At 48.8% G+C, this 27060-nt stretch overlaps 1 protein-coding gene across 1 annotated transcript in view; it reads right to left on the bottom strand.

Moving 5' to 3' along the window:
• FOXO1 (forkhead box O1) overlaps window positions 1-13975 on the bottom strand; it is a gene marked incomplete at its 5' end in the record, with an annotated part of 61820 nt that extends 47845 nt beyond the window's left edge. The window contains one exon of the mRNA XM_084268672.1: window positions 13370-13975. Within this exon, the coding sequence (XP_084124798.1) occupies window positions 13370-13975 (606 nt within the window). The remainder of the gene's footprint in view (window positions 1-13369) is intronic.
• Between the last annotated feature and the right edge of the window lie 13085 nt (window positions 13976-27060).

Genomic DNA, 27060 nt, shown 5'->3' with positions numbered 1-27060 from the left:
AGAAAGCACAAGATGGGACACAACACGTCCAACACTCCACTGTGGTTGTGAACTTTATGTTTCAAATGGCAGCTTGCTCTTTCCCACAGGTAAGAGCTCCTCCCCTGGCTCAGGAGAGCTCCAGGAAGAACAAATCTTGAACATCAGCTCCACAGAACTCACTCCATAAATGACCTTTCCCTCCACACTGCTCCAGTTTCATTTATCTACAACTTTTTACTGGGGTTTTTTTGAAGGGGGGGTGGGGAGAATGCAAATTACAGCTGGCTCAGTTTGTCAATTCCAAGGGTCAACATTTGATCTGTGTTTTCAAAACAGGGCTTTTGCAATGCTCTGCTCTGACTCCCTAGCAGGCCAGAAGACCAAGCGTGCCTCGTGAGCCTCCACAAAGTTTGACGCTGACAACCCAGCAGAGTAATATCAGCACTGGAGCCACATGTTAAGACCGATAACCAAAGCAAGAAATATAAATTGACTGCTAGGGGAAGAAAGAAAAGGAAAAAAGCCTAAACAAATGAGTTTGACAGTGAATGCAAACGTTCTGTTTGGGACTGCTGTATGTATATATTCACTCTCCTCCCCTACTGCTGAAACAGCAAAGCATGCATGGCAGATGGCATGATTCATCTGAAAATTACTCTAGCAGCACTCTATTAGCCTCTAAGGAGTAAACTAGGATAAAAATATTCTGAATGTTAACTTAAACTAAGCAGTTGTCATCAGGAGTCATCAGGTCAGTCTACTTGCTTACTGCGCAGAATTTTTCTTTAAACCAGCAATACGCATTACGTACACTGATATCATCATTTTTTTTCTCCTACCAACCACAATTTGATGCAGAAGCAAGAAGGGAGGCAACTGAGGGACAAAAGGGTTTTATTTTCCCACACATCAGTAGAAAAGTACCAGCCAAAGTCAGGCCAAGAGCCACAGCACATCATGTTAATGACAGCACCAGACACTTCTGGAGACATGGGACAGACTCAGTTTCTAGAGACAGCACACCTCAGCTGGGAGAGCAACTTCCCACAGGCCCAGTAGCTGAATGTAAATCTGCTCAGTTGACACCATGGAAGGGACCTCAGGAAGTCTATTCCCTGCCCCAAGGCATCAGCAGTTAAGTCCAAGAAGGACACAAGTCGCTGCCTGGTAATAACATCCGCCAAAGGAACCACCTCCAACCCCAGTCACCGCCCTCCAACTCACTCAAGTCCACAGAGGACACGGTTAGCCAGAAAACACCTCCTCAGTGAGGTTCACCTCACCTGGGCTTCCCAGGAGGCACTGGCCACCAGGCCCCACATCCTACAGGGCACCTCACCAGGGAACTGGCCGAAAAAAAATTAAATGGCTGCATCACATTCAGTGTCAAGGCAGCCTTCCCATTCAGCATGCCCCAAAAATGCAGTTAGAGCACCGTGACACCCATCCTTCACACAAAAGACAGGAGTCAATGGTGCCACACAGCTTTTTCCAGAGAAACTACAGGAAGTAAGGAACTGGGTAGGGAACTGGGTTACCCACTGCAAGGAACACTGAGCACTTGCTCAGGGACCTGCTGGACTAGCACATGGTACTTCCAACTGAAACTCCATTGCTCATCTAAAGAAACAAAACCAAAAAAAAAAAAAACTAAACAAAAAAGCCAACACATGTAAAAGACGTTTTAGATGATGCTGACAGAACAAAAACTCACTACAGTGCAGGATACGACCCCAGGAATAACTACTGTAACATTAGTTGCCTTGACTCCAGGCTCCAAGCTAAACAATCTCCTTTTTTTTTTTACCCCCCCACCATCAACAGTAATCCTTGGTCAACAGAAGCTGTCTATTTGGTGTGCCTTAATGCCCAGGTTAACCAACCAAGCATGGAGCCAGCAACGCATGTACCCAGCAACGCATGTACCCTCATCTTTGGGGAGAAGGTGGTGAAACTGTGCTCAATGTCATCTCTTCAAAAAGGCGTTTTCTACATACGTATACGCTACCACGTCAGCCTCGTTGCATAACCGGGTTGTGCAATCATTGCAAATTCATTTACATCTTCATTTTTATTCCACAGCTCCACAACAGGGAAGGAAGAATTGCTGTCCAAGGATGGGGCAGACTCTGCAGAACTGGTCTCCTCAGCCACAGGAGGATGGTCTTGAAGAGGGGTCAGGGGCAGCGGGAAGGTGCCAGGACTCCCTCGCTACTGCCACTTACCGCTCACCCAGAGCAGACATTTGGAGAGAAGTCTTAGTTAGAAACCTCAAAGCAAAGGATGACTTCATAGCATCAGGGAATGACTAGTGTTGGCTTGGACTGCAAGCCGAGAAGATTATGGTTTCTCCCTTAATACTTATTACTATGTCATTGCCACAGAACTGTAAAGGAGAAATAGGCAAGACTGCAGTATCAAGTTTTCATAGACTGAACAAACTGGATTATCCAACAGCGACTCAGGTTTCCTAACAAGCATGGAAAGCCTGCATTAAGATAGCGTCTCTTTATTTTCTTTTATTCTCTTAAATTTCAACTGGCTGCAATCAAATTCACGTCCTCTTTTTTATTTCAAGGTGACATTTCTGGCATTTACTTCCTTTGTGGATAAAGGCACCACACACCAATAGCCCCAGGAGCCAGACCCTAGACCAGCATTAATACTCCACCAGCTAGAATATATGTTCACTCAGTGGTAGGAGAAATCCCAGCTCTTGCAGCAAAGGCAAATCCTCAGCCATAAAGATCCAACACCAGTGTTCTACTCAGATGCTGTGTATATTCATCAAGGAAAATGAGGAAATAAAGCACAAGAATTTAATTCCCCAATTTGAGTCGGAAGAGAAAGCTCCTGGATTAGCCCTCTCCACCCCCCTCCGAGGTGTCTAAGCATCATTCCACCTGCATTTAAGAGGCAGAAGTACCTTCCAGCTCTGCCTTAATATCAGCCCAAGGAGGGCAGGGCCAAGGTACTGTAATGACTATGAAAAAGTGAAGCTGCTCCGAGTTAAACATGCAAATAAGTTAGTTTTTTGGTGTTGCTTCCTGCACTATGGCTTTCGAAATAATAATTAAGATCTAAATATATCTAGCTAGATAAAAATATGAGGTGCTTTTTTTATTTATGCCTGAATTATATAACACAATTTGATCAGATCAAGCATGAGGCTGTACCTTCACCCTGAATTTCAAATAGCTCCTGGTTTGAGCTGCGGATCCATCAGCCAGGCGGTGCTCAGCTTGGAGAGGCAGGGCTGAAGTAGGACAAGCGCAGCGGTGGTGACAGGTGAAAACAGCGACTGCAAATACCTGAACCAGATCTGGCTCTGGCAGCTCAACCTTCCTCAGAATCACCACAAAACTCATTTAAAAAATAGAAATAAAAATTAGCAATAGCATTAAATAAACTAATCCTTAAACACTTATCTACGGACAACACTTCCACTGTGAATCCCTCAGTTGCACAAGCATTGCTTCCCCTGCATCAAACCCCTGGACAGGCTGAAACACCCTGCGGAGGAAGAATGACATCAGCAGCCCGGCCAAGGGATGCACCTCAACAGCCTACGCGGTGCATCCCTGTATTTAAACCTGTAAGAGAAAATGGGATTCCTTTCCTGGACATGCCCCACACCTGAGCAGCAGACAGAAGTACCCACAGACCGGCCCAGCAGACAGCAGCGTTGCAGCAGGACCCCAACGCAGAGCAGCCACTGGGTCACACCTCCAACACCCCGAGAAACCTGCACAGGGGCACCCTGCCAGTGCCCGGGCAGAAGCCAGGCTCCAGATTTCTGCTCATGCCTCCCCACCTCTTCACGCCTTCCAAGAGGAGACAGCATCCTGGAGAACTGCTGTTGGAGGCGCAGCTGGGAGCAGCCTTCGCCCCGGTCCCGCAGCACCCCAATGCTGGAGCCTCCCACGGCAACACTGGGGATAACAGGGCAAGGAAAGGACAGGGGACTAATCAAACAATTACAAATTACACCTGCTAATCACGCATTTCCAGAGGGGAGCCAACAGTGGGAATAATCCCTCTTCCCTCGGTGCGACACCAGCATGCCTTCAGAGCCAGGTTTTATGGGAGAAGGGGTGGTGGGGGTTGCAAACAATTACATTCAGTTTGAAGGCTCACATTGGAAGGGAGTATTTTTGGAAAGAGAAACAGTGAGCAGGAGCACAGAGCACACAATCCTTTCACGTCCTGACAGGGGAGAACTGCGGAGGCCTGCTATGAAGCATCTCTGAATAACAGCATCTTCATTTTTTGAATATCTAATTAGGAGTTTCTATATATTGCAAAGCATCGCTATAAGATATAATTAAGTTGGCAAACACTAAAGATCTCTCAGTCTGTAAGTATGCTTTTGGCAATCAAAATTTAAATCTGGATATATATCCAAGATACGTATGGCATAGGTACTTTTTTTTTTTTATTCTAACAATTACATTCAAATTAGTAGATTAACTTGAATCAGTTTTAAGCAAATGCAAGCTACAAGCAAATCAGCTTCCACCACCACAACACTGTATTTTTGGATCGTTAAGTTGCCTTACTCCTGCTAGCGGCTTCAAATACATTTAATGTATTTTAAAGGGCAGCAGACAAAGTGAAACAAGTTTTGCCTAAATCTGAGAAGGCTACAGATGCCAGAGCCCAGCACCAACTCGGACTTGAAACTCACACATGCCAAAAAAAACATCTGCAACTGCACTAATTCCCACTGTGGGAACTGAAAGGCAGCTTCGTGTAACACAACGGGCAACAAATCCATGCCTTTAATTTCAGTCGCCAAATTTTAATTAATTTCCATCCAGGCAAACATGAAGAGTTTCTGCTGATCTTGCAGGACGTAAGCTCATTTGCACAATAAATGTGGTCTAACAAGTCACCACATTTATAGCAAGTTGCTTCAGCCTTATCTAACTGCATAGTTTGAAAAGTCAGTGATGGGTAAGTGAAACTCCGCCCACGTCACAGCTTCTGGACCTAAGCACAAGAAAACTGGAGAAGTTGCTACCCTCTCACTGCAAGCAACGCTGCCAACAGTATTTGGACGATTAGAGTCGGTATTCTGAACTACACACTCAGCCCTTCTTTAGGAAGGGGAGGAGGGGGATGAAGCATGCATTTTTCACTCCAATTTTCTTCTACAAACTAAATGCCTGCATCCCAGTGATCCAGAGCTTCCCTTTCAAAACAAAACAAACAAACAAACAGAGAAAGGCAAAAATCAAAGACCCTCTGCTGCCCACTCACGGCAACTGCCAAAAAGCAAAAAAAAAGAAAAGAAAAAAACCCAAACAAATGGCAAACAACTCAAACTTGTATTAAGCTGTATAAATTTAAATAGCTCAGCATATTAAAAAAAATATTTAAAAACCACCCAGCCACAAGTTCTGCCTACACCAGCAGGCACATATAACTGCAGCATTAAAGGAGAGACCATCAGCGGGAACAGGGATTCCCCAGAAGCCAGATCTGCCAGCAGAAGGGGCAGCCAGGGACACAGCCGGCACGTAGCGGCTGCTGCCCATCCACTCACAGCCAGCTCCAGCACGGAGATTTAAGACCAGCACCAGGCAAAGAGCAGCAGGGTAGGGCCCAGACAGATAGAGCACTTCTGCTCATGTGCTGCCCTCCTCCTCTGCAACACCAACAACAGAGCAAGAGAGCGATGCCCCGCTGCACGGGTAACTGGCTGCAGACTAGCCTGACCACTGTGAGCCTTCAACTTTCCCAGAAACTGCAGTTTCCATGAAGAGCACAAAGGCTGCATGGCTCCTTCAGGTATGCACATCACTCATTTCATTTAAACAACAACAAATAAAAGGGTTACTATCCTGATTTCTGCACCTGATTTCATTTGCCTACCAACTAAAACACCCAAGAAGCAGAGGGCAGCTACTTCACCTCCTCACATCCTGACGGAGGAGAAGCTCGGAGGCCAGGCACGAAGTGGCCTCTGAACAGTATTTAAAAAAAAACAAATGAACATGCTAATTAAATAAGAGCTCTTACATATTACAAAGCATAGCTAGGAGACATAATTTAGTTGGCATATACTATGGATTAAGGACACCTCTGCTTGAAACCTTTTTCTTTTTGCTATTATTATTTCAGAGACAGTGTCACACACGTACACAGTAGGTTCTCTCAAGTACACTCATGCCAGGCTTCAGAACCTACACCCCTCAGAGCTACGCAACAAAACCAGCCTTGAAAGAAGGAAAAAAGGAGCCCCACATGTTCACACCAACGTGAGTCTGGACTGCAGTCACCACACCAGCAAAGCACTGGGAGAAACACGGGCTGCTTAGAAATGCAGTCACAGTTATCCCTGGCACGCTGGCTTGAAGCGGCGCCGGGACTGAACGCACTTCCAGCTGCAAGGATTCCTAGCATTCCCAAAAATTAGGTTTCTAAGGCTAGAACAAGAGAAGACTTGTACCTTTAAGTTTAATTAACTCTAGAATAAGATGTATTTTCAAACAGAACTATAACATCATTGATACTGTGCAATGATGCAAGATGCCTTTAACAACAGTAAGTTGTCTGAGCAAATTGAGTGCTGCCCTCCGCTCCGCCAGCAAATTCCCAAACTCTGTCCGATGCGGCAGCTGTCGGAGTCCCAGGAGGTTTTCAGTGACTACATTTTTAAACCTCACCCCTTCTGGTGCCACATACCACAAAGCAAAGCTTTGCTAAACCTTTACCATTTACTGCAGAAATGCATCAAAACGAAATGCATTTGCCTCCTTTTAGGTATTATTTTGAGTGATCTGGTAAAGGCCGTTATCCGCTGTGGAAATCTAGCACAAGGCCAAACAAAGTTTTTAGCAGATGATCACCAATCCAGCAAGAGCAGCTGACATTGTTCTGTTTTACTGCTCCACCTCCTGCGTTAAGAATGGAGACCTCTCGAGAAACTTTGTGATGCAGCTGCTGCTCTGCTCACTTAAGACTTCTGCACATCACGAACCACAGTAGAGTCATGATGAACACAGATTAGTAACATTTACTGAGTATATTTGGAAATAATACTTAAGTGTGACAAGCACTTGTCCTCAGAGATCAGTTTCATTCATGCTGAAGCTCTCTATGGAGCAGCAGAGATGCCGTTCTTCCAAACGTGACTCTTCCCAGCGCACTTCATTTCTGAAGTGCAGCCTATCATTATCAAGAGCTGCGTTTCCCCAATATTTAAACCTCATTTTGGCATCTAGACTTGCAAACAAAATTGCTACAAAGCCCATTAAAATATCAGACTGCCCTACCGTGTGCTTAACCCCGACTAGCTGCAGCCCGCAGCAGTGAATCTGAAGTTCTTTTTTCACAACAGTTGACACTAAAGTAAATATTTCTGAAAAAGGAAAACAATACTGGGTATCCTCCTTGTGTCTTCGCAAGGAGGATACCCATAGTCATCGCTCAAGGTTATAAAATCATTTCTGTCTGAAATCCTCCTTTCAAACACCAACAAAACAGAAAGGGCTGAAGGTCAAATCTCCGTAGCCACAGCCCTAGGTATTTCACAAATCTGTGGCTCCAAAATGTATCAGCATTTTTGTTCCAAAAGCCAAGCACTCGCTTTACAAAATATTCACCAGTTGTGTCAACAGAGGAGCATATATTTGCAGAGTATTATGCTTTGGAAACTGGAAAGGGAAAAAAAAAAAAGTCTGAGCAAACATCTCAAGAGTAACATCATTTCTGGAGTCTTACTTAAAAAAAAATAAAACAAAACAAAAACAAAAACAGAACTAAACCACCAAAAATATCACCTATTTTATTGTTGATCATGGTATTAAAAACCCAAACCAAAACAAACCAAAGCAAACCCAAACCAAAACTCACATACCTTACCTAAATATCTTTATCCCCTTGTATCACACTGCTTCCCCTTTCCATCACAGGCAGCAAAATCCCCAGTTCCCTAAACCACCGATTTCACTGACAACTTGTGAAACAGCCTAAGTGACACAAAAATAATGATACTAAGGAAGCAGCTGTGGCATAAGGAATACGGTGGCAGAGCAAGAAGTTACCTCATTTTTATATTGAGATTCTTAAAAAAATAAAAAATAAAATAAAAAATCAGCGCTTATGGGAGGTTTAGTTCATTAAGTCTGTATACAAAGCCACTCAGGCATTTTGTTTTGCTGTTTAATCTCGCCTATAATTATACAATTAACCGAACAGAGATCACAGCAAACAGAGAATGGGCGAAGAGAACTAAGAGTATTTCCAACACACCATTCAAGGTCCTGCTGCAAAGCTCAAGACCACTCACGAATGCAGGGACACATCACACTGGGCAAGACAAGCCATTGGGTGCACGTAGAGCATCCTGGATGCTGAGAAGACAGCACAGTCCCTCCCAGCCGCATCCTGCCTGCTGCGCCATGGGATGGGGCAAGGGAAGTTTGCACGCAGCCCCAGAAAGCTGGTCAGGAACACACAGGTTTAAGGCCAGAATGGGCTTTTTTTTTTTTTTGGTGCTCCAATCAAGGGCTGAGGTCAAAAGGGCAGGCATAAAAGGAGAAACAAAGTTAAGTTTAAAAGGAACCAGGTATTGCAATACAGCTTTGCCCTGAGTTACGCCGGCGCAGGGGAGGAAAGCACCTTGCACCTGCAAAGATGAAGCTGAACTTTCATACCTGAATGCCTCTCGCTTACTAAGCGAAACACAAGCTGGTGACTCACGGACAGACAATGCTGGCTGCTGCAAAAGGACGTTTTAGTGGCGGTGAGCAAGAACACAGGAGCCACTGAATAGCAAAACTCACAGCGGGGTGCACGGAGGCTGGGGCTGGTCTGGCTGCTTGTCTGAACGGGACTCCACTGCGACCTGGCGATGTGATAAAGCGGATTCACCTACAGCTTCCAGCTGCCGAGGCCATTACTAGCACCACGTGTTAGAAGGTACGACTGCCACCGCATCTACCTTGGAGGACTCCAGAGGCAGAAAACCAAACACGAACACTTCTGTACACCCACCTGTGCTGTATGGATGTCTAATGCGATATGCTAGGGGGTCCACAAATCACCTGGGGAAGGGACAGAGGTAAATGCCTACAGGTATTCAACCAGCGTTGCAGGAACACACAGCAATCCTCCAAGGAGATCTTCGGTTGTGTCATCTCCATGTAGAAAAGGAAATGTACGATGAAAACCTCACGCAGATGTACTCGTTTCACTTTAAATGAATACTATAAGTTTCCACGATTTACATTGCTCACTAATCTAGAATCAAAAGCTCTGGGCACCTTCCATGAAGATTATTCTCGATTTCCCAACGTCTTTCAAACACTTCATACAACCTGTGGCTCTCGAATCAAAGACACCACAACGCAGGATGTATTTTGCATTCCCTACACAACAAAATCATGACCACAGAGTATTCCTCCGATAAGACCACCCAAAGCACTTGTCCCATGCCTGGTTTGTCCTCGGGCTTTCAGGATTACATCCATTCATCCTTCTGCAGCTAGGTACCATCTATTCTCAGTCCTTGGCTGACGGCAACAAATAAATGTAGGCGATCAAGTTTCCTTGGGACTAGAAGTCGAGGAGGTGTAAATACCCATGTGACCTTAACACCTGCCACCATGAAAAATAAACAACCCACCTACCTGCAGATGAGTGCTGCCAAAAACTCTGTTTTAAGGAAAATTACAGGTTTTGATTTGAACCCATTTTCAAAAGCAGGCTTAAAAGGATGAGATCATTCCAGGAAGCTTAACTTCGATAGCTCCTTCATGACAAATCTCAACAGTTTTGCCATAAAACAAAGACATAATGAAATATGCACATCACAGAGATGTTTTATATTTTACAGTTGGCCAAAATGCTATCAGATTTGAGTAAAGGAAAAGTTATCTACAAGCTGCACTGAAGTTCTTGGAGGACTACAGACTGTCTTGAGCCCCACATCTCCCACTAGCACACTAAAACCAAGCATTGCTTTCACTTGACCACTACTAGGAGAAAAGTTTCATTCTTCCATGCAGCTTTCATAACTTCTCTGTTATCTCTGAAACAGATCTTGTTCTTGCTTCAGCTTTCTCTGAGCAACGCCAGTCACTACCGGCACTTGTTCAGAGTCAGTAACACAGCAGGTCTGGCAGAGCCCGTCCCAGGCGCTTCATTCAAGGTAGCCACTGCACGGGGGGGTTGGACAGACTTTGCTCCCTTGGAGTTCAAGGGAGCAGGGGTTATTTATAAAGCAGAGATTGTGCTAGGAAAGGCTGGAATAAACTGCTTTGTATGCACAACTGAGAACAATTTTACCTAGTTTAATACACCACTATTAACAATTTTATGTTACTACCTTTAGCTTCTACTCTTACTTAGAAAGCCATTTTTATGTGAATGCTTTTATTCAGAACTTGGATGCTATTTTGAGCTCCTAATGGATAACGTTGACAGTGTTGAACTTTTCTGTTCAGTGAAAAATGAAAAAAAGCAGCTCAGCATCAGATATTCAATCGGGGCAGTACACATTCCCAAGCCGTAGAGCAGTCACCCCTTGTCTTCTGGCTGGGAAACCCTGTGCAGAAAGGGCACGTTCTTTTTAGTTTCTTCTGCATTTCACAGATTTTGCGTATAATTGGAAAGATGCCTTGCTTGCACTCACAAATACGCAAGCTCCATCAAGGTGGAGCGTCTTGAAGCTTTTAAAGGGGAAAGAAAAACCCCACCCTCTCTTTCTCAGACGGCAAACACCCACCCACGATGTACTCCTGGCTTTAAGTCAGTGCCAGCCTCTAACGCGAACCCGCGCTCCCTCTGTCAGCAGAAAAACCCGCCGCTAACGCGTGCTCACAGCCAGAGCGATGCTCCTCGGCCAGGGCCCTGGCTGACGCACGCTTCGCTCCCAGCCCCGCGCCCACACCTACGGCTCCCAGAGCACCAACAAACCAAGAGTTCCCCCCACACACACATCCCCAAACTGAAAAATAAACCCAACCCCATCCTCAAGCTGAGCTGTAGGTAAATGGTGATAAATCGAGGCAAACGGGCTGCACGCCTCGACCAGATCAGCGAGAGCAGTGAAACGGAGGGGCTGGCGGTAATTCAGCCTGAAAAGGTGTCTCAGGAAGGCTGCGTTCATCCGGCTGAAGTGGTTAAAACCTGCAAGCGCACGCAGCTGGCCGAGCAGCCAGGCAAGGATTAGGGCAGCACGCATCCAACGCGGAACACAGTAACTACTTAATTACGGTAGGAGACTGCGTGTGTGTTTACCCGCTAGCAGCGGCAGGGTACCTACTGCACCTCTACCAGAGGGGACCACAGCCAAAAAAGCACCCCGTACTGGTAACGGCTGTGTCCCTGCCACAGCGGAGGTGTGTGGGCATAGGGAGAGCTGACGCTGTGGGAAGGAGGAGTGCATGGCTTCTTACTTGCTGAGGCACCACGGGAAGAGCGGCAATAAAATAGGAAGCACCTAGTAAAGTTGCGCAGCTCAGCAGAGCTTCTTACTTTCTTGCTTGAATTTGGGAGCTCTTTGCTTTGATTTTATTTTGGTTGGTTTGGTTTTTCAGCTCTCTTCTAACTCATTCTGGAATGGACGCATCTTACTCTTTTTTTTTTTTTTTTTTTTTTTTAAGGAAACCAAAATACCTCTGGAAAAATCCCAGCGCTCTGAAGTGACAAGTTACCTTATTTAAAAGTTGTCAGCTATCAATCACTTCGCTTCTATTAAGGGCTTTCATGAAAGATGTCTTCAGACAATTATCCTTTTAATTTTTTAGTCAAACACATCGAAAGAAACTAATAAATTACTTTTAAAAGCCTTAAAAGCCTTCAGCTAAAAACTAGTTTAAGATTAATCTGCATTTCCTCGGCAGGATGTTACTTACTTCTAAAGACAAATTTTATAGAAAGCTGATGTAACAAACATTCCTAGCTGGGCAGTTAAAAACCCATAAATACACAATTCGAGTGGATGCCCTTTTTTTGAAAAGGCGAATAATACAGATACTAGAAAGTGAAGCAAAGAGTTTGGCTGGCCCCAGCTGGGCCAAAGTCACAAGCACACCAGGACATGCTGATATGGAGCTAGGTACGTGCACCTCATGCATTTATTGCCATCATTTAATCCCTCGCAGGGCGGAGGAGGCTCTGCCTTTACGCAGGCAGCTAAAACTCACTCTGACAGCGCTCTCTCACGCAACAGTGTCACGAAACTATGCACTCTACCTCCGCCACAAGCAGGGGTGATGCTTTCTCGACGGAGCCCACGGATGAAGAGGGTTTGATGGCAGCAGAATTAAGCACTGGACACCCACGGGGATGCACAGCTGGAGGACAGATGCCGCGGGCCTCCTGCAGCCACCAGCGCAGCAAGCAAGGGACAGCGCAGCCACACGGCCTCCGTATGCAAAGCAATGCCAGGCTCAGGGCCACCTGCCCGGGCAGAGCGGCCAGTGCCCGTGGGACCCCCTCCCCGGGGACTTGGGGACGGGGCTCTGCTCCGGCTTGCTGGAGCAGCTCTGAACAGCAACGGCCGCTCGGCTTCAGCCCGCGAGGGGCTGAACACAAATCCCCCCCCCCTCCTCCCCCAGGTTACTGCTGCGGCTGCAGGAGAAACGCTTGTCCTACTACTTCTTCGGACAAAGACGCTCCGGCAGCCCAAGTTTCACAAAGCCATCGAGACAAACGCAGCGGCTTACTCATTAAACGCACGGCATTTCTGCAACCCTTGTCCTGCCTCCGCTCTTTCCCCATCCCTGTCTGCTTCAGCCCCCTCTCCGCCGCCCGACGGCAAACCCCTCCGCGCCGGGGCGTCTGCCGGCACCCTCCCCGCCCCCCCACCTCCGGGGCCGGGCAGCCCCAGGGGACGCGGAGGTGCCTCCCACCCTCACAACACAAATACTGAACCCCCATCCCGGCCGGGCGCCCCGTGAGTGCGGGAGCGGCGGCGCTCCCGCCGGGTTTGCCTGGGGACGGCGCCGTGACACGACGTGAACTTTTGCTTTCGGCGGGGCAGGGCGAAGGGGGGGCGGGAAGGGGGGGGGGGGGGGGGGGAAGGCGGAGAAGCGGGGGCGGCCCCGGCCCCTCCTGCGCCCCACCGGGGGGAGGGCAGAAAACTCCCCACCCCCTTAGGATTTTTCCCGTAGGAAGGGTGGAAAAAGTAACATTGTAAGGGATTTAAAAAAAAAAAAAAAAAAGAGAGAAGAAAGCACGGAGCCGGAGCGCTGCGAACTGCGCGGCGGGCAGCGGGCGGCCCGGGGCAGGGCAGCGTGCCCAGCCGCTGGCAGCGACGCGGCTCCCGGTCCGGGCGGCAGCGTGTGCAGCGCCGAGCACGGCTCCCGCAGCCCTCAGAGCCTCCCGGGACCCCCTTCTGCCGGGGTCCCCACCACCACCCCGCTTCTCTCACCTTCCAGCCGGCCGAGCTGTTGCTGTCGCCCTTATCCTTGAAGTAGGGGACGCTCTTGACCATCCATTCGTAGATCTGAGAGAGGGTGAGCCGCTTCTCGGGGGAGCTCTCGATGGCCTCAGTGATGAGGTCCGCGTAGGACAGGTTGCCCCAGGCGTTGCGGCGCGACGAACTGCTCTTGCGGGGCTGCCCGGCCACGGGGCCCGGCGACAGACCGGCCACGGGCGGCGGTACGGGCGGCACCGGCGGCGGTCCCGGCGGGTGGAGGCGGCAGCCGGCCTCGGGTGCCGGGAAGTCCCCGCAGCGGCAGGCGGCCGCCTCCGGAGGGGCGGCAGCGGGGGGCAGAGGCGCGAAGTCCTCGCTCTCCTCTAGCAGACTGAGGTTGCTGATGAAGTCGGCGCCGAGCGCTCCGGAGGCGGCGGCACCAGTCCCGGCAGCGGCTCCGGCCGCCCCCTCGGGCTGCCCGCCGCACGACGGCGCCGGGCTGGAGGTGGCCGAGCTTGGGGGGTTGAACTCCGGCCGCGGCAAGGGCCAGGTGCAGGAGCGGGGCCGCGGCAGCGGTTCGAAGTCGGGGTCGATGTCCACCAGCTGCGGTGCCTCGGCCATGGCGGGGCCGGGGCGGGAGCGCGGCGGCAGCGGCAGCAGCAGCGGGGCGGCTGGGCTCAGCGCCGCCGCCCCATGCAGGCTTCGGGCGCGCACCGGCGCGGCCCCGACGGCGCGGCCGCCAACTCCCTTCGCGGCTCCGGCCCCGCCGACCCTCCCGGTTCCCGACTCCCCGTCCTCCGCGGCGGCAGCAACGGCAGCAACCCGACCGCCCGGCGCGTACCGACTGGAGCGACCGCCCCGCACGGTCCCGCCTCCAGCCTTCCTCCTCCTCCTCCCGGCGGGGAGGGACGGCCCGCCCCGCGCCAATGGCAGCGCCGCGCCGCCCGCCCGCCTCCCGCCGCGGGGCCGGTTTGGCAGGAGGGTGCCGGTGCCCCCGTGCTGTTTCTGGGTGGTTTTTGTTTTCCGGCGGCGGAGGGGGGGGTGAGAAGCGGCGGGCGGCCGGCGGTGCACCCCGCAGACCTGGGCTCTGCGCCGCGGAGGGGCTGCGCGGGCGGTGCCGAAGCTCCCGTGGCCCGCCGGGGTGCGAAGGAAGTAACTCTGCTCGCACGGCGAGCTGCCTGGGGATTGCCACAGAAAACACCCCTGCGGGTGTTCCTGCTTGGGTCCCACCGGCCGCACCGACCGCCCCGGCGCCTGCCGCTACGGGAGATCGGCGGGGTCTGGGGGCATGCCCCGGCCGCAGCGGGGAGGCTGGGTGCGCGGTGGGGGGTGGAGGTCCGGTCGACTCCCTGCGCCCAGCAGCAGCCCGGAGGCGCTGGCTCCGTGGGGACCGTCGCTGCCGCCCGTCTGTCCGCCCCGGGGGTCCCTGACAGACCCCGCGCCGGGGGGGAGTGGGAGGGCAGACGGGACCGGGGGCTGCGACAGCTGCCCTGCCTGCCTCCCTCCTTCCCTCACTCCCTCCTTCCCTCCCTCTCTCCAGGCCGGCTCCTCGCCAGAAAGTGCCTGCGCCTCCCGAAGTGATAAACCTCCCTTCGCCCGAGCGTGTTTTCATACCGTGAGCTGGTGTTTTATTCCGCGGGCGGGCACGGGCGCTCGGAACAGCTTCGTTTTAAGTCAGCTATTAAACATAGCTTGTATTTTTCCCGGCAAACCCCAAGGCCATCAAATTTAGTAAGGCTCCTGTTCCCCCCCTTCCACAGAGGCAGCAGTTCCAGGACGTGCCACCTCTGCCCCGAGCCCATAAAAACACAGAGAGATACAGCACAGCCCTGTTATTCTGTTTAAATTAAAAGGAAGACGTTTGCTTAAGCTAGGGAAGTGATCCCAGGGATGGGGCACAACTCAACACCTTGTTCCAACAGGCAAATCCTATTTTTTTCAAAATTTTCTCCCTTTTCAGAAAATTTTTCAGTTTTGTTTTCAGTAGGAGGAGTGCTTTTGAAAACCAGGGTTCGGGCATGGTAAGTCCCAAAACTCGCCACCAGCCACGGCATTCGATGCTGGCTGTCAGAGAACCACCAGAGCAGCTAACTGTCCCCTCGGAGCCTGCAGACCTGTTGCACTCCCCACCTCTTCACGTCCGGGCAGAGAGCATTAACGTTACTTAAATGGGCTTCATTCTCCCTAGAAAAATATTTTCTGAAAATGAGTAACAAGAAGGAAGGGGAGAGAGTAGAAAACTGGACTTAGGCCCACAGCATGGAATTTAGGGACAGATCACACATATGCCTATACACACATGCTATCTCTTATGAAAGCACTTGCTTTTAAGACGTGCAGCAACACTGAACTATACAGTTAGTGCAACGTACCCATAAGCGCATAGTAACTGACCAAAGTTTAGATCACTGTTCCTGTCGTGTTTATTTTCTCAAATGCCAAAGGTGATTATACCTTACTGTAGGTTGGCCGCTCGTCAAATTTCAGCGTTGCTTTGCTTTTAAGTAATTTTACCTTTCCCGAATCCTGCAAAGGATTCAACCCACAAGTTTATATAGTTTAGCCTACGGATTTTAGAAAATCTCTTTTTATTTTCAGTTTAAAAAAAAAAAAAGAGAGAGAGAGACAGCAAAATAGTCCCCATTCAACCTAATAACTTGCATGCCACGTTTCAGCTTGGAACAGCTTTATCCAGCAGCATTACACAACTCGGCTACAGTAGTTGCCCTGCAATAAGGGTGAGCACCCTGCCTTGGAGAAGCAGAGATTATATAATGGTGAGAAGCAGCCAGGGACACCCAGCAAATGGATGTGTTTAAATGGGAGCCAAAACAAAAGAAGTGCCCAAGAACCCTGAAATGGTTTCTTTTTCTTTCCTTGGGGTCTGAAAAAAACCCCAAACATCTAAGAGCCAGCCTGGCACCCATCCCACTAGAAGAAATTGATTTATTGCCCAGGCTTTCTTCTAAGGTCTTTTTTTAAGTCTTGAACCTCTTGCTTTTTTTATTTTGTCAAAAGTAGAGATGTTATTCCCTGACCGCTGTCGGTATACGGAGATGTTGGGGGGGGGGGGGGGGGCGGGGGAGGGAAGAAACTTTCCTTTTTCAGATGCCAATGCTGAAAAATGGGAAGAAAGCTACTGCTGGGGGATTTAGAGAGTCCTGGTGTTTTCGTCGATCAGCCCAGTTTGTTCTGCAGGATGAGGGTTGTACTGCCCTTTCTCGGACCCACATGCCGTTGATGACCTCACCTTCTTGGCGGGGCTCTGCCACATTTGTGCCCCGTGTCACTGATGTTCTCACAGCTCAGAACTGAGTGGTGAATGCAGGGAGCAGTTTGCAGCGAGGGGTGAGGGACGTGGAGGTAGAGCCCCGTACAACAAGAGCCTTCAGAATGCTGCATTCGCTCGGCAAGCGGGGCCCTGTGACTCACAACGCAACAGGCAGAGCTTAGCTTAGCTCTGCTGTGGGGGTTTTGACTACTGCATGCTATCGGCTGTGCCCGGGTCTGCCAAGGGTTGGAGGAAGGACAAAGGCTGATGAGACGATTCTGAGCACTTTCCTGGGATGAGTAATCCAGGCAACCTGCTCTGACTTCAGCAGAACCGCCTGAGTGAGTGAGTCCTTCTGCAAGGCCCCCATCCGCCCTCACGTGAGCCTCTCCTCTCCTCATAGGATTTCTTCTCTCTGTTGAATATTTGGGTACTGAATCCTTTCACGTCAACCAATTCTAGAGTCAAAGCAACCGAGTGACACGCGTGCCATCCACAATACAAGAGTCCCCCACAATCTGGGGAGCTGCGTGCTGTCATCTCACCTGCACTGCTCTCCCGCTGCACCCCAACAATACTGGCCACCCTTAGGACACACTGACGTGAACAAAACCACCCATTTGGCTGCTGAAGGGGGGCTTCCTCCTCCTAAACCAGCTCAGCACAGTGATGGTTCAGTACAAAAAAGAAATCTACTGCATCTACAAATGACAGCGTTAAGTTTATCTCATCTCCCACAATGCCGAAATGCTGATGGATGCACCACAATTCATTTTCTACTCCCACGGCCCTCCTCCTACACTCCACCTTTTCATTTCTCTACTCCTACTCCTGCTCCAGTTTTCTACTCCTCTACAATACAATATCTCCTATCATCCTTAGCATCAACTTGTATTATTTTTTTCAAATTAAAGACCCGAAGATTGCCTTTTATCATCACTGGAATAAAGCATAGCCTTATATTCATATTCTGGGTTTGAGGCAGCCAAAATAAAGGATCCATACTGTCTTTTTACTACTGTCTGTATAATGCACTCTCTGAAGTTTTGATCAAATTCAGCAGGAGATTGGGTGAAGTTGAAAGCGCTCGCACTCTATGTACAGCTCCTTTTTTCTACGTGTATGTGCACGGTGAGAGTACAAACATTTCGACAGAACAAAAGCAACGACGAAATACCACTTTGCACCTGGTATCATGAGAGATGGGAGAAAGCTTATTTTCTGAGGAAGGATGGGGGAGTTCAGCACCTCCAGTTTCCTCCCACGTCTCTCAGAAGGGATTGACTTTGGTTTGCAGTCTGCGTTTCTGAGGAGCCTTGGGTACCAGAGGGGTGGCATGGCACTTCAATCACATCCCCTCCTAACCTGGGGTCTCTGAGAGACTCCCTACACAGCAGGGTTTGGATATGTCCTGGGTGGAGGGACAATTCACGTTGCCTAGCTGAGGGAGTTCAAGGTGCCTGAAGCTCTCCCAAACCCCTCTGGAGCACCTTTCAGAGGAGGAGCTTAATTTCACTGCTGTGCATTACCTCGTGGGAGTGCACATCTCTTCCCCATCAACCACAGGAACGTGGAGGGAATATAAGGATCTGCTAATCACTCACAAGGATTTAGTGGTGCTAATGCTCCCACTGGTTTTCCAACCTGCCCTTCGTCTCTCGCCTCCCCCAGCAGCACCCCTATGCAGGTGGAGGGCCACTTGGACCAGGGAGATGTGGGTGTCATATTTAGGGTCCCTCTGCAGTCAGTGGAGGGAAACACACACACAAACAACCCCATGGGTGATTCACCACCCCAGACAGCAGAGCTGACTGAGATGCCAGGCTCTCCAAGAAGTTCACACTCACTTTCACCCAGCTACCTTCAGGCCGGCAAATCCCACGCATCCCATTTCATAATGTGTGGAAAATGTAGAATCAACGAGTCCCCTGCCATCGTGTCCCCAGGATTTTTGAGACTCCAGAAGTGTCTGGTAGCTTGGTGCAAGCCAGGATGATGCTGACCTCAAGAGACAACTTGCTTGAGCAAAGCAAGTGACACTCAGTCTTGCCTGGCACAAACTTTCGTGTTATTTCTTCGTATCTATTTTATGATGACACCTCTACACCTCAGGAGGTCTGCAGCCCTCCTGAGCTCATCAATAAGAAAGAGGCCATGCCACACAGCGTCAGAATTATCAGGCTAACCAGGCACTGTGGAGAGGTGGCAAAAACAAAGGGGAAATTATTTAGTCCTACTTTGCAGTGGGGAAATTGGGCCACCCGTGGACTCGCAAAATATGCAGAGGAACTTACAGAGGACACAAACATAGACAGATTTTTGAAGCCAGGTCTACCAAATGCCAGTCCTTAAGCTTAAAACAATTCAGGTCACTTGCTGGCATGGGATTTGAAGTTGCCCCATCAGCTCCTCCTCCTGCAACCCACAGGTGAAAATCCTAAATGCAAGAAGGCCCTTCCGGATTTATGTCTTTGTGGCTGAAATTTGGCCCAGGAGAGCTTTGGAAATGCTGGCTGTGCAGCCTGCCCACCTCAATGGACATATTTCAGTGTTGAGAACAGCCAGATCCTCACACAGAATGGTGCAGCTCCAGTTTCAGAAAGCCTCCAGGAAGCCCACCCCTTTTTCTCAGAGGAGAAGGGGAGCCATGGTTGATGCCAGGAGAGCTGCTCAAACATCCAGACACCATGTCCTTCACCTTCTTGCTGCCAGCCATGGGTAGTCAGTCTGCTGCAACCAGGATTCTCACAGTTGCTACATCCTCAGGACAGCCATGACCACCTCTTCCTCCTCCTTCTCTCCATCAGCAGCGAGTCTCCAGACTTCACAGCAACAACCCACAGGCCATCACCTCCTCCATCACAAATTTCTCTATAGCAGCTTTAGTGGCAGAGATTGTCCACAGGGCTCTGCAGGCGCTGCTGCCAGGAGCAAAAGGGAGCCAGCAAAAAGGGCAAAGGTGGGGTTGTGCTCTCCAGAGTGGGAGGGGGAGCTGCTGTGGGGATGGGCTCCCAAAATCTCCATGAAGATCTAGTAGCTGCTGAGGTTGGACCACCCTGGCCTAAAAAAAATTCCACAATAAATACTTAGAAACAATTTTTTTTAAGGATTTGGTTTAAAAAAAATAGCACAAATATTTACTGGACAATTTCCTTTGATACTGTTCATACCTCATTTATCCTCACCATCTGCAAAAATGTGAATAGTTAAGATTTCAGGGCAAGGTTTCACAGAAACTATTGCTAAGTCACACTATTTGAAGGAATCAGACTTTAAATTTTTAATTTCCTTATGCATGTCAGAAGCCCTTGTATGTTTTTTCCAGTCAAAGGAAAGAAAAAAAAAGGGACTTCGCTGGTCAGTGTAATTAATGTAGCTCAAATTCCTGCTAAGTGTGGCTCTTAGTATCTGAGCAAAGCCATACTCACTCTATAAGCTCAAGTGAGGCGTACATTACTGGGAACCTCAGCCTGCTGCCACGTCCATAATAGAAAAGTAAGGTAAGCTGAAGAAAATATTTGACACAAATTCATCTCTTGACTCTCTCACAGTCCAGGCTCAAGACCTCCATTTGAACATAGATCCTCTCACGCCCATGTGTACACATCCATAGGGGAAAGACCGTTGTAAAATAAACCCAAGAAATTATCCTTACCAGGACTGACACACTAAATATTAAAGGCAATGTCTACATAGGGATATCTGTTTTTAATGTGTCATGTGCAATCACTGGCTGTGATGTAAAAACAGAAGGCAGGAGTTTATCAGGTTTCAGATTCAGCTGAATCACCCGGCCCACCCCTATGCAAAGGCCAACGTGCCTGGAAGTAAACACAGTTCAAGTGGTGTGTATGTTTTCCAGGGTGTTGGGTTTCTGTTTTGTTGTAAATATGATCTACTACAATATTCCCCGACATCCTACGGTCAATGTTTCAACATTTTCAGGTGCGTTTCTCATTTCTTGTTTCCCTTGATATATTGCTGGAGGAAAAACTGACTGGCTTCGCATGATAGCTTTTGTATATTAAATAATTTTATTGTGTTTGAGCAACAAACTAAAAACAGGGCGCTTGACAGTTACGGTATCATTCAGTGGTTTCTCTTCAGCCTGTAGGAAGGAAAAATTCATGGCCTGGTACAAGGCAACGCTTGACAACTATTTCATCTTCTTTGCCTTTGTTTCACTGGAAAACTGATAGCTACCTGTCATCAACAAGAAACATAATGTATAGCCAGAATCAGCACAGAGGCTGTGGCATAATAAAGGCTGGCTTTTAAAAACAAATAGGAGTTTTTTTCCACTCTTGAAGTCAGGGTTGAAAAGCGTATTTATATGTGTATACAACTGTATTTACATACAAATGAGGGCATTATGCATAAGCTAGACAAATGTATATGCATGGTGTCGTTATATACATTTTACACTAGATTTATATGGATGCAAACGTGGCTAGACAACAACGCTAAGACAGTATTTTGACATATATGCATGTATGCCTGCGCTGCTGGTGACTGACACTTAGAGAAGGAAGTGTTTGGGCAGGATGCTCAATAGGTAAGGGTTACCGTGTACAAATACTGTCCACCGCATAAAGGTCCACAGGAGAAGGACAATGACCCCAGGCAGCTACACGCTCTCCCTGTGAAACACAGTAACCCTGCTTGTTTGGGGTTGGGTTTGTTTCTTTTACCTCTCTGTAAAATGGGCATAAAAAATGTCTGCAACCATGTAAGTTAAAAGTTTAAGTGCTGTGAGACCTGGTGCTGCAAACCTTGCTTGCGCCTGGCCTGCGGGGAGATTATACTGATGAAACTGAAACCAGCAAGGTCCCAGCAGAAGGTTCTGCCTAAAGACAGAGGCACAGATAAGAAGAGCAACCAGTAGTTTCAATTTTGCACTTGAGCCTGCCAACCCCCCCAAGGTAGTGAACCTCGACCGGGATCAGATGAGCTCGTGCCGCATGATTGGTAATAGGAAGGCAAATGGCAGGAGGAAGGTTGACTGCTTCTCTTATCCCATCCATCTCCGAGGAGATTTAGAAGGGGGCTTGAAGTGGAGAAAAGCATTGGGTGCAAAGGGGTAAACGGTGGGGCTGTTCGGATCCATCCACCCACACGTTAGAGAAATGCTGCTGCAGCTGCAAAGAAATCAGCAGTGGCTCCCTGACAGCCACCCACTTTCACTCTTTGCTCCAGTGTGGCTACCAACCTTGCTGGCTGGTGAAGAAGTTTGCAACAAAAAAACCAAACCCAAGAACAAACAAACCCCCCCCCACACACACACACACACAAAAAACCCCCAAACCCCTAAGCAAACATAAAACAAAGTCTCAGACAGCAACTTGATTGTCCCTGGGGTAGGGATCAGTTCACTGATGCACAGAGACATTGAGACACCCTGTCCTCTCCAGTGGTGTCAGAGCTGCTGGAGAATGGGAAATGCAATGAAGGGCCAGAGAGAGCACAGAGAGAAAAAATGCAGTGGAGGGCCAGAGGGAGCACAGAGAGAAAAAAAGGCAAGAAGGACAGGATGGGAGAGAGAAGGAAATCACAAAAAGAAGTCACAAGGGAAAAAAACAGCAAGAAAGGAAAGGGGAAAACTAGAAAGGAGGAAAGTGAGCATGAAACACAGAGAGAAGTAAGATTTGTCCAGGTTATGAAGAAAGAGGGCATGTATCAAAGCACCCCAAACTGGAGCTAGTGTAAAACAAAGTCACAACGAGGGAAAACCCAGCAAGAAAGCAAAGGGGTAAAATAGACCCCTTGCAGCAAAAGACCATGAAACAAGGAGAGAAATAAGACTTGGCCAGGGTCTGAAGACAGAGGACATATATCAAAGCACCCCGAAGTGGAGCTTTTGCAAAGCAAAGAACCTGTTTAAAAGGCACTGAAGGAGTGTACCTCCAAGCAGCAATGGGCACCCTCTGCAGCTCTCCAGGGCAGGTCTGTGCGGGTGTCTCCCAAAGGGCTCACCCTGGCCACATTCACGTCCCCACCACAGTGTGCCTTGCAGAGGTTTAACGGGAGGACAGATCCAGTGCTCCTGCCTCCGGAGCAGTCAGAAGTAAATTTACTTCTCCATAGTTTACGCTGCTGTGAAGTTCACTGGGTTGAGCAAAGCTGGTCCTGTGCCTCACTTTCTGTGTCAGCCAGTCAGCATTTCCTCTCCCTTGAATCATAGAATCATAGAAACATAGCAGTTGGAAGGGACCTCAAGAGATCATCGGGTCCAACCCTGGGGCATGCCTGAAGTTGCGCTGCACTTCCCTGCAGTGTTTCCAGAAAAGCCAAGCAGTGCTGCAAAAAAAACCCTCACGAGATTTGGAGTTACTCAGCAAAGAAGCCCTTTCCAGCATTGTTCTGTCCTGAACAGCCAGGCACAATGCATCCACTGATGGGCTCAGGGATGCCAGGGACTGATGGCTTTTGAAGTTCATCAGGCAGCTAGCTGCTCCCTCCTTGACCCACCTGAATAAATAAATGCCAAAGCACCCTCGGCACCTCTTGCTGGTGTTTTGCCCAGTAGGACCCAGCAATGATGGCCACCGAGGGTTTGGATACACATTTGAAGAAGCACCCAGGAGTCAAAAAAAAATGGACGAGGGACAAAAATATTTTTTAAAGAATTCTTTAATGTATGTTGGTTTCTTCAAAACCTGAGCACGGTACAGTTTTGGTGCAAAACTACATTTTTAAAACTACAGGAAATTCGGTGCAGAAAAGCAGGACTGCATACTACTTTTCCAGATCTGCCAGGTGTGTCTTGCTTTCAATTGATACCTTCCTAATTTTGGTGGGGTTTTTTTTTAGTGGAACCTCTTCTTACAGCTTACACACACACACACACACACACACACACATATCTTACTCTGAGGAATCGCCACGGTGTGGTTGAAAAGTCACTTTGCAACTGAACAAGGAGCACACTTCTCATCTCAGACTCACAAGAGTCTCACAAGACTCACAAGACCCTCTCTGCTCGTGAAATTACCTGCAAAATAAGACTTCTGTAACAAAAGTCAAGAAATGCAATTCTAGGTGCTGAAAGTGTTGTGTTAAGGCTTTAGCACAGCCAGGCAGCACTGCCTTCTCCATTGTTCCTCCTGAACAAGCCTTTCCAGCCACTCGTGATGTCAGGAGGCGCCATTCAGACAAATAACAGCAACCCACATCTCTGTGGATTCTCCTCAGCCTCCATAAATAGACACTTTCTTTGCTGCTCCGTCATGTGAATCTAATGAAGGTGTTTTTTTAATATCAGAACTAAATCATGAGTGCCAATACAGGCACCAGTCTGACCCTGTCTAGACCCTTCCTCCCCAGCACCCTGTTAGCAGAGGGGCTCTGGGGCTTTGAAGCAGATGTACAATCTCCTCCACAGCAACACTTGAAATCCAGCACAGCAGCATGTGACCCGCTCAAAATCAGTTCCCCAAACCAGGCAGGCTCTATGCCTCAGCCTGCCAAAAAGCACAGAGGTGAGGAAAGGACATACCCTCCCCAGAGTCCCAAGGCTGTGGAGATGACTCAGTTTGTCACCAACAGTCTCCAGTTTTGTCACCCCAGAGACTGACCAGTGGACAATAACTGCATTTTACACCTCCTATCTTGCAGTGTTGGTATCTACATCATCCACATCCCTCCAAGGCACCGACTTCAACCAGTGCTGAATATCTGGCAGCTTGAAGAGAGGTAGAAAGAGTGATGAAGTGGGTGTACAGCCGTCTTATGGCTTCACAGTCTCTGTGAAGGGTGGGAAGATAGCTATGGGCCTAACTGCTGATATAAGAAAAGGAGAAGGCAAGGAAGGACAAGGAAGCCAAAAAAGATGTCACCATGTTCCTATAAAAGCTATCAATATCCGGTAGCTGAGAGCCAAGATGGTGTAAAACTCACTGATTATGTCAAATTTCTCAGTAGCTGATTGGTTATCAAAGGTTTTAGTTTCCAGACAGTGATGGCCAAGTATTTGTGACTCACCAGAACAGCTTTCATTTTTGCTTGCTTTTCTGACATAGCATCTTCAGGAACATGTCTTTACCCGACTGCAGTTATACAGCATCACAGGTTTGCATTATAATCTTTCCCTTCAATTCTTGTTTCTCCAGGGACAAGACAGCACTCTGTGGCCTAACACAACCCAGAGGAAGGTCCCTGCAGAAGCGGTCACCCGGACAACCTTCACCCACTCCTTGGTTTTCAGCCTGATCCAGCTGCAGGTGAGAAAGGAGACTCGGTGGTTGCCAGTGCTGTGAAATCAGCAACCCGAGTAGCTCAGCAGCCAGATGGGTGGTTTGCAAAACATCAGCTGTGGAGCACTGGCACATCGATTACTCAACTCGTCATCCCAAGCACTGCTGTTATATCATGGGTAGTGATTCCTCCTCCATCATCAAACCCAAGATTTTCTTATGATGGCTGGAAAAAAACCTCTAGTCAAGTAACGTCTCCGAAGCCGTGCAAACGGGCCTTCAGGAGCACCTACGTCAACGGCTTCTTTCTCTGATATTTTAATCAAATTCATGTGCCAATGTCAGATGAAATCAGCACGTCTCTTCCTCAGCGGGGTTACTGTTTAGCTGACAGATTGCTGCATGTGCAGCAATGTCTGAGCCAGCCAGAGAGATCTGCAGCTGAGCAAGGAAGTGGGTAAGTGCCATGGAGGTAAATGCGAGGTCAAGAAGATGGCTTTAGCGAGAGCAGAAGTAAGCGCTCAGCAGAGCAGCGACAGGCGTCCAGAAGGGATCCTTCTCGAGCCCGCTGGCATGCGGCGCTGCACAGCTTGCTCTGCTCCCGCCGGTGCCGAGCGAGAGCAGGCTGTGACAAATATTTTGAGAGCGCTTCGCAGGAACCGAAGCTGCGAGATGTTGAATCGGCACCAGCGGAGCCAAGCGCGAGGAGCGGCAAGGGAACGTGTGTTATTCCTGTGCCGACTGCGCCACGGAGTAAGTTGCCTGATTTGCTTCTCGTCGCAGGCAACCCGACTGTGAGAAAGGCCCTGGAAACTCTTTTGCAAAACCTTGGTGGTGTATCTCGTTTAAATCAATACTGGGGTTTGGGGAGGGAAGGCCAGAAATTTTCAAAGTCGCATGAAGGGCCCATGAAAGCGGTGGAATGCTCATGTTGGGCCTCGTCTTGGAGCAGACGAGGAGAGCGGCCCGGCAGCTGCTGTGCTCAGCACGGTAGCGGCACCGTGCTGTTCCCTCATGGATGATTCACAAGGGCTTCAGGAGGGAAGCAGGCGACTCGCGACGGGGATTGCTTCCAACGCAGCAAGTTTAGCTTGAATCCAAAAGAGCAACCCTGGCCGTTGGAAACAGCTCAGAAATGCGATTTTCCTTTTGAGAAGACAACGGCTTTTTCCAGCCGTATCACTACGGGCGCAGCAAGATCGTGGGAGAAAAGCCCTGTTTCTCAGTATATGGCATGTGGCTTCCACAAAACCTTTGCTCAGCCTCGCTGGGGGAAAATGGAGTTAATTAACTTGTTATGGCAGTAAAACGGGACTCTGTTGCCTTCTAACAATATCTCCAGGCAAAGGGGAAAGTACCTGCAATCTTCCCAGTCGTAAGGTGGAAGAGCAGCTTTCAAGTCTTTTTTGTGTTGGCCAAGGCTTCTGGGGAGACAGGCATTTAAGAGCTTGTGTGCAGCTTCGTTTAGCAGTTCAACGTGTGGGTAAGATTCACCTGCCATGACTCAGGCATCTAAACCATTTTTAGGTCCTTGCCAACCACTTTTGGCTCCATCTGTATCTAAGGAAGAAAAACAGGCAGAGAGAATTCTCTTACTTAGCCAAAGCCTGACCTGAAAGCCAGGAGAGCTGAGCGGTCCTCTGTTTTGACTTGATGGGATCAGCATAGAGGAGCTACTGACCTGGACACAGGTTGCCTTCACATTTCTACAGCTGGTTGCAAAACCCACCCTTCCTCTGCAGCTGCCTCAATAGCCCATGCTCATTCTCCAAGGGCAATCCCAACCCTCCCAGACTCAGATATCGGAGCACGTCAACGAGCAAGAGTTGGTAAGCTTTGGCTCTGGCTCAGATTTTACAGTCACAGCACTGACGGTATGTTGACCGAGAAAGTCCTCCCTCAAAGCAGTATTTAAAAAAAAGAAATCTGACTTCACAGTTGTCAATCAACTGCCCCCCTCCCCCCTTTCTTTTTTTAAGGCCTGTCAGATGCTTGATCCAATCTACGTCAAATATCAACTGATACTTTTGAGGCCATTTCTGTGTTCGCAGACAGCGTGTTGGCTAGTTATGTTGCTTCAGTTTTGGATGGAAAACCTTCACATATTGCTAAGTTTTGAGATGACTTACAGGTATCCAACAGTAGCGAAGCTTGAGACAACAGGTATTTTCTTTATACAAAGACGAATTGCATCATTCCATAGAAGAAATCAAAGGCAGCGGCCATGCTATATACAACATCAT

Source organism: Gallinula chloropus (genome assembly GCF_964237585.1).
Source record: "Gallinula chloropus genome assembly, chromosome: 1".
Taxonomy (NCBI): Eukaryota; Metazoa; Chordata; class Aves; order Gruiformes; family Rallidae; genus Gallinula; species Gallinula chloropus.
This window is presented reverse-complemented; position numbering and strand designations above follow the sequence as displayed.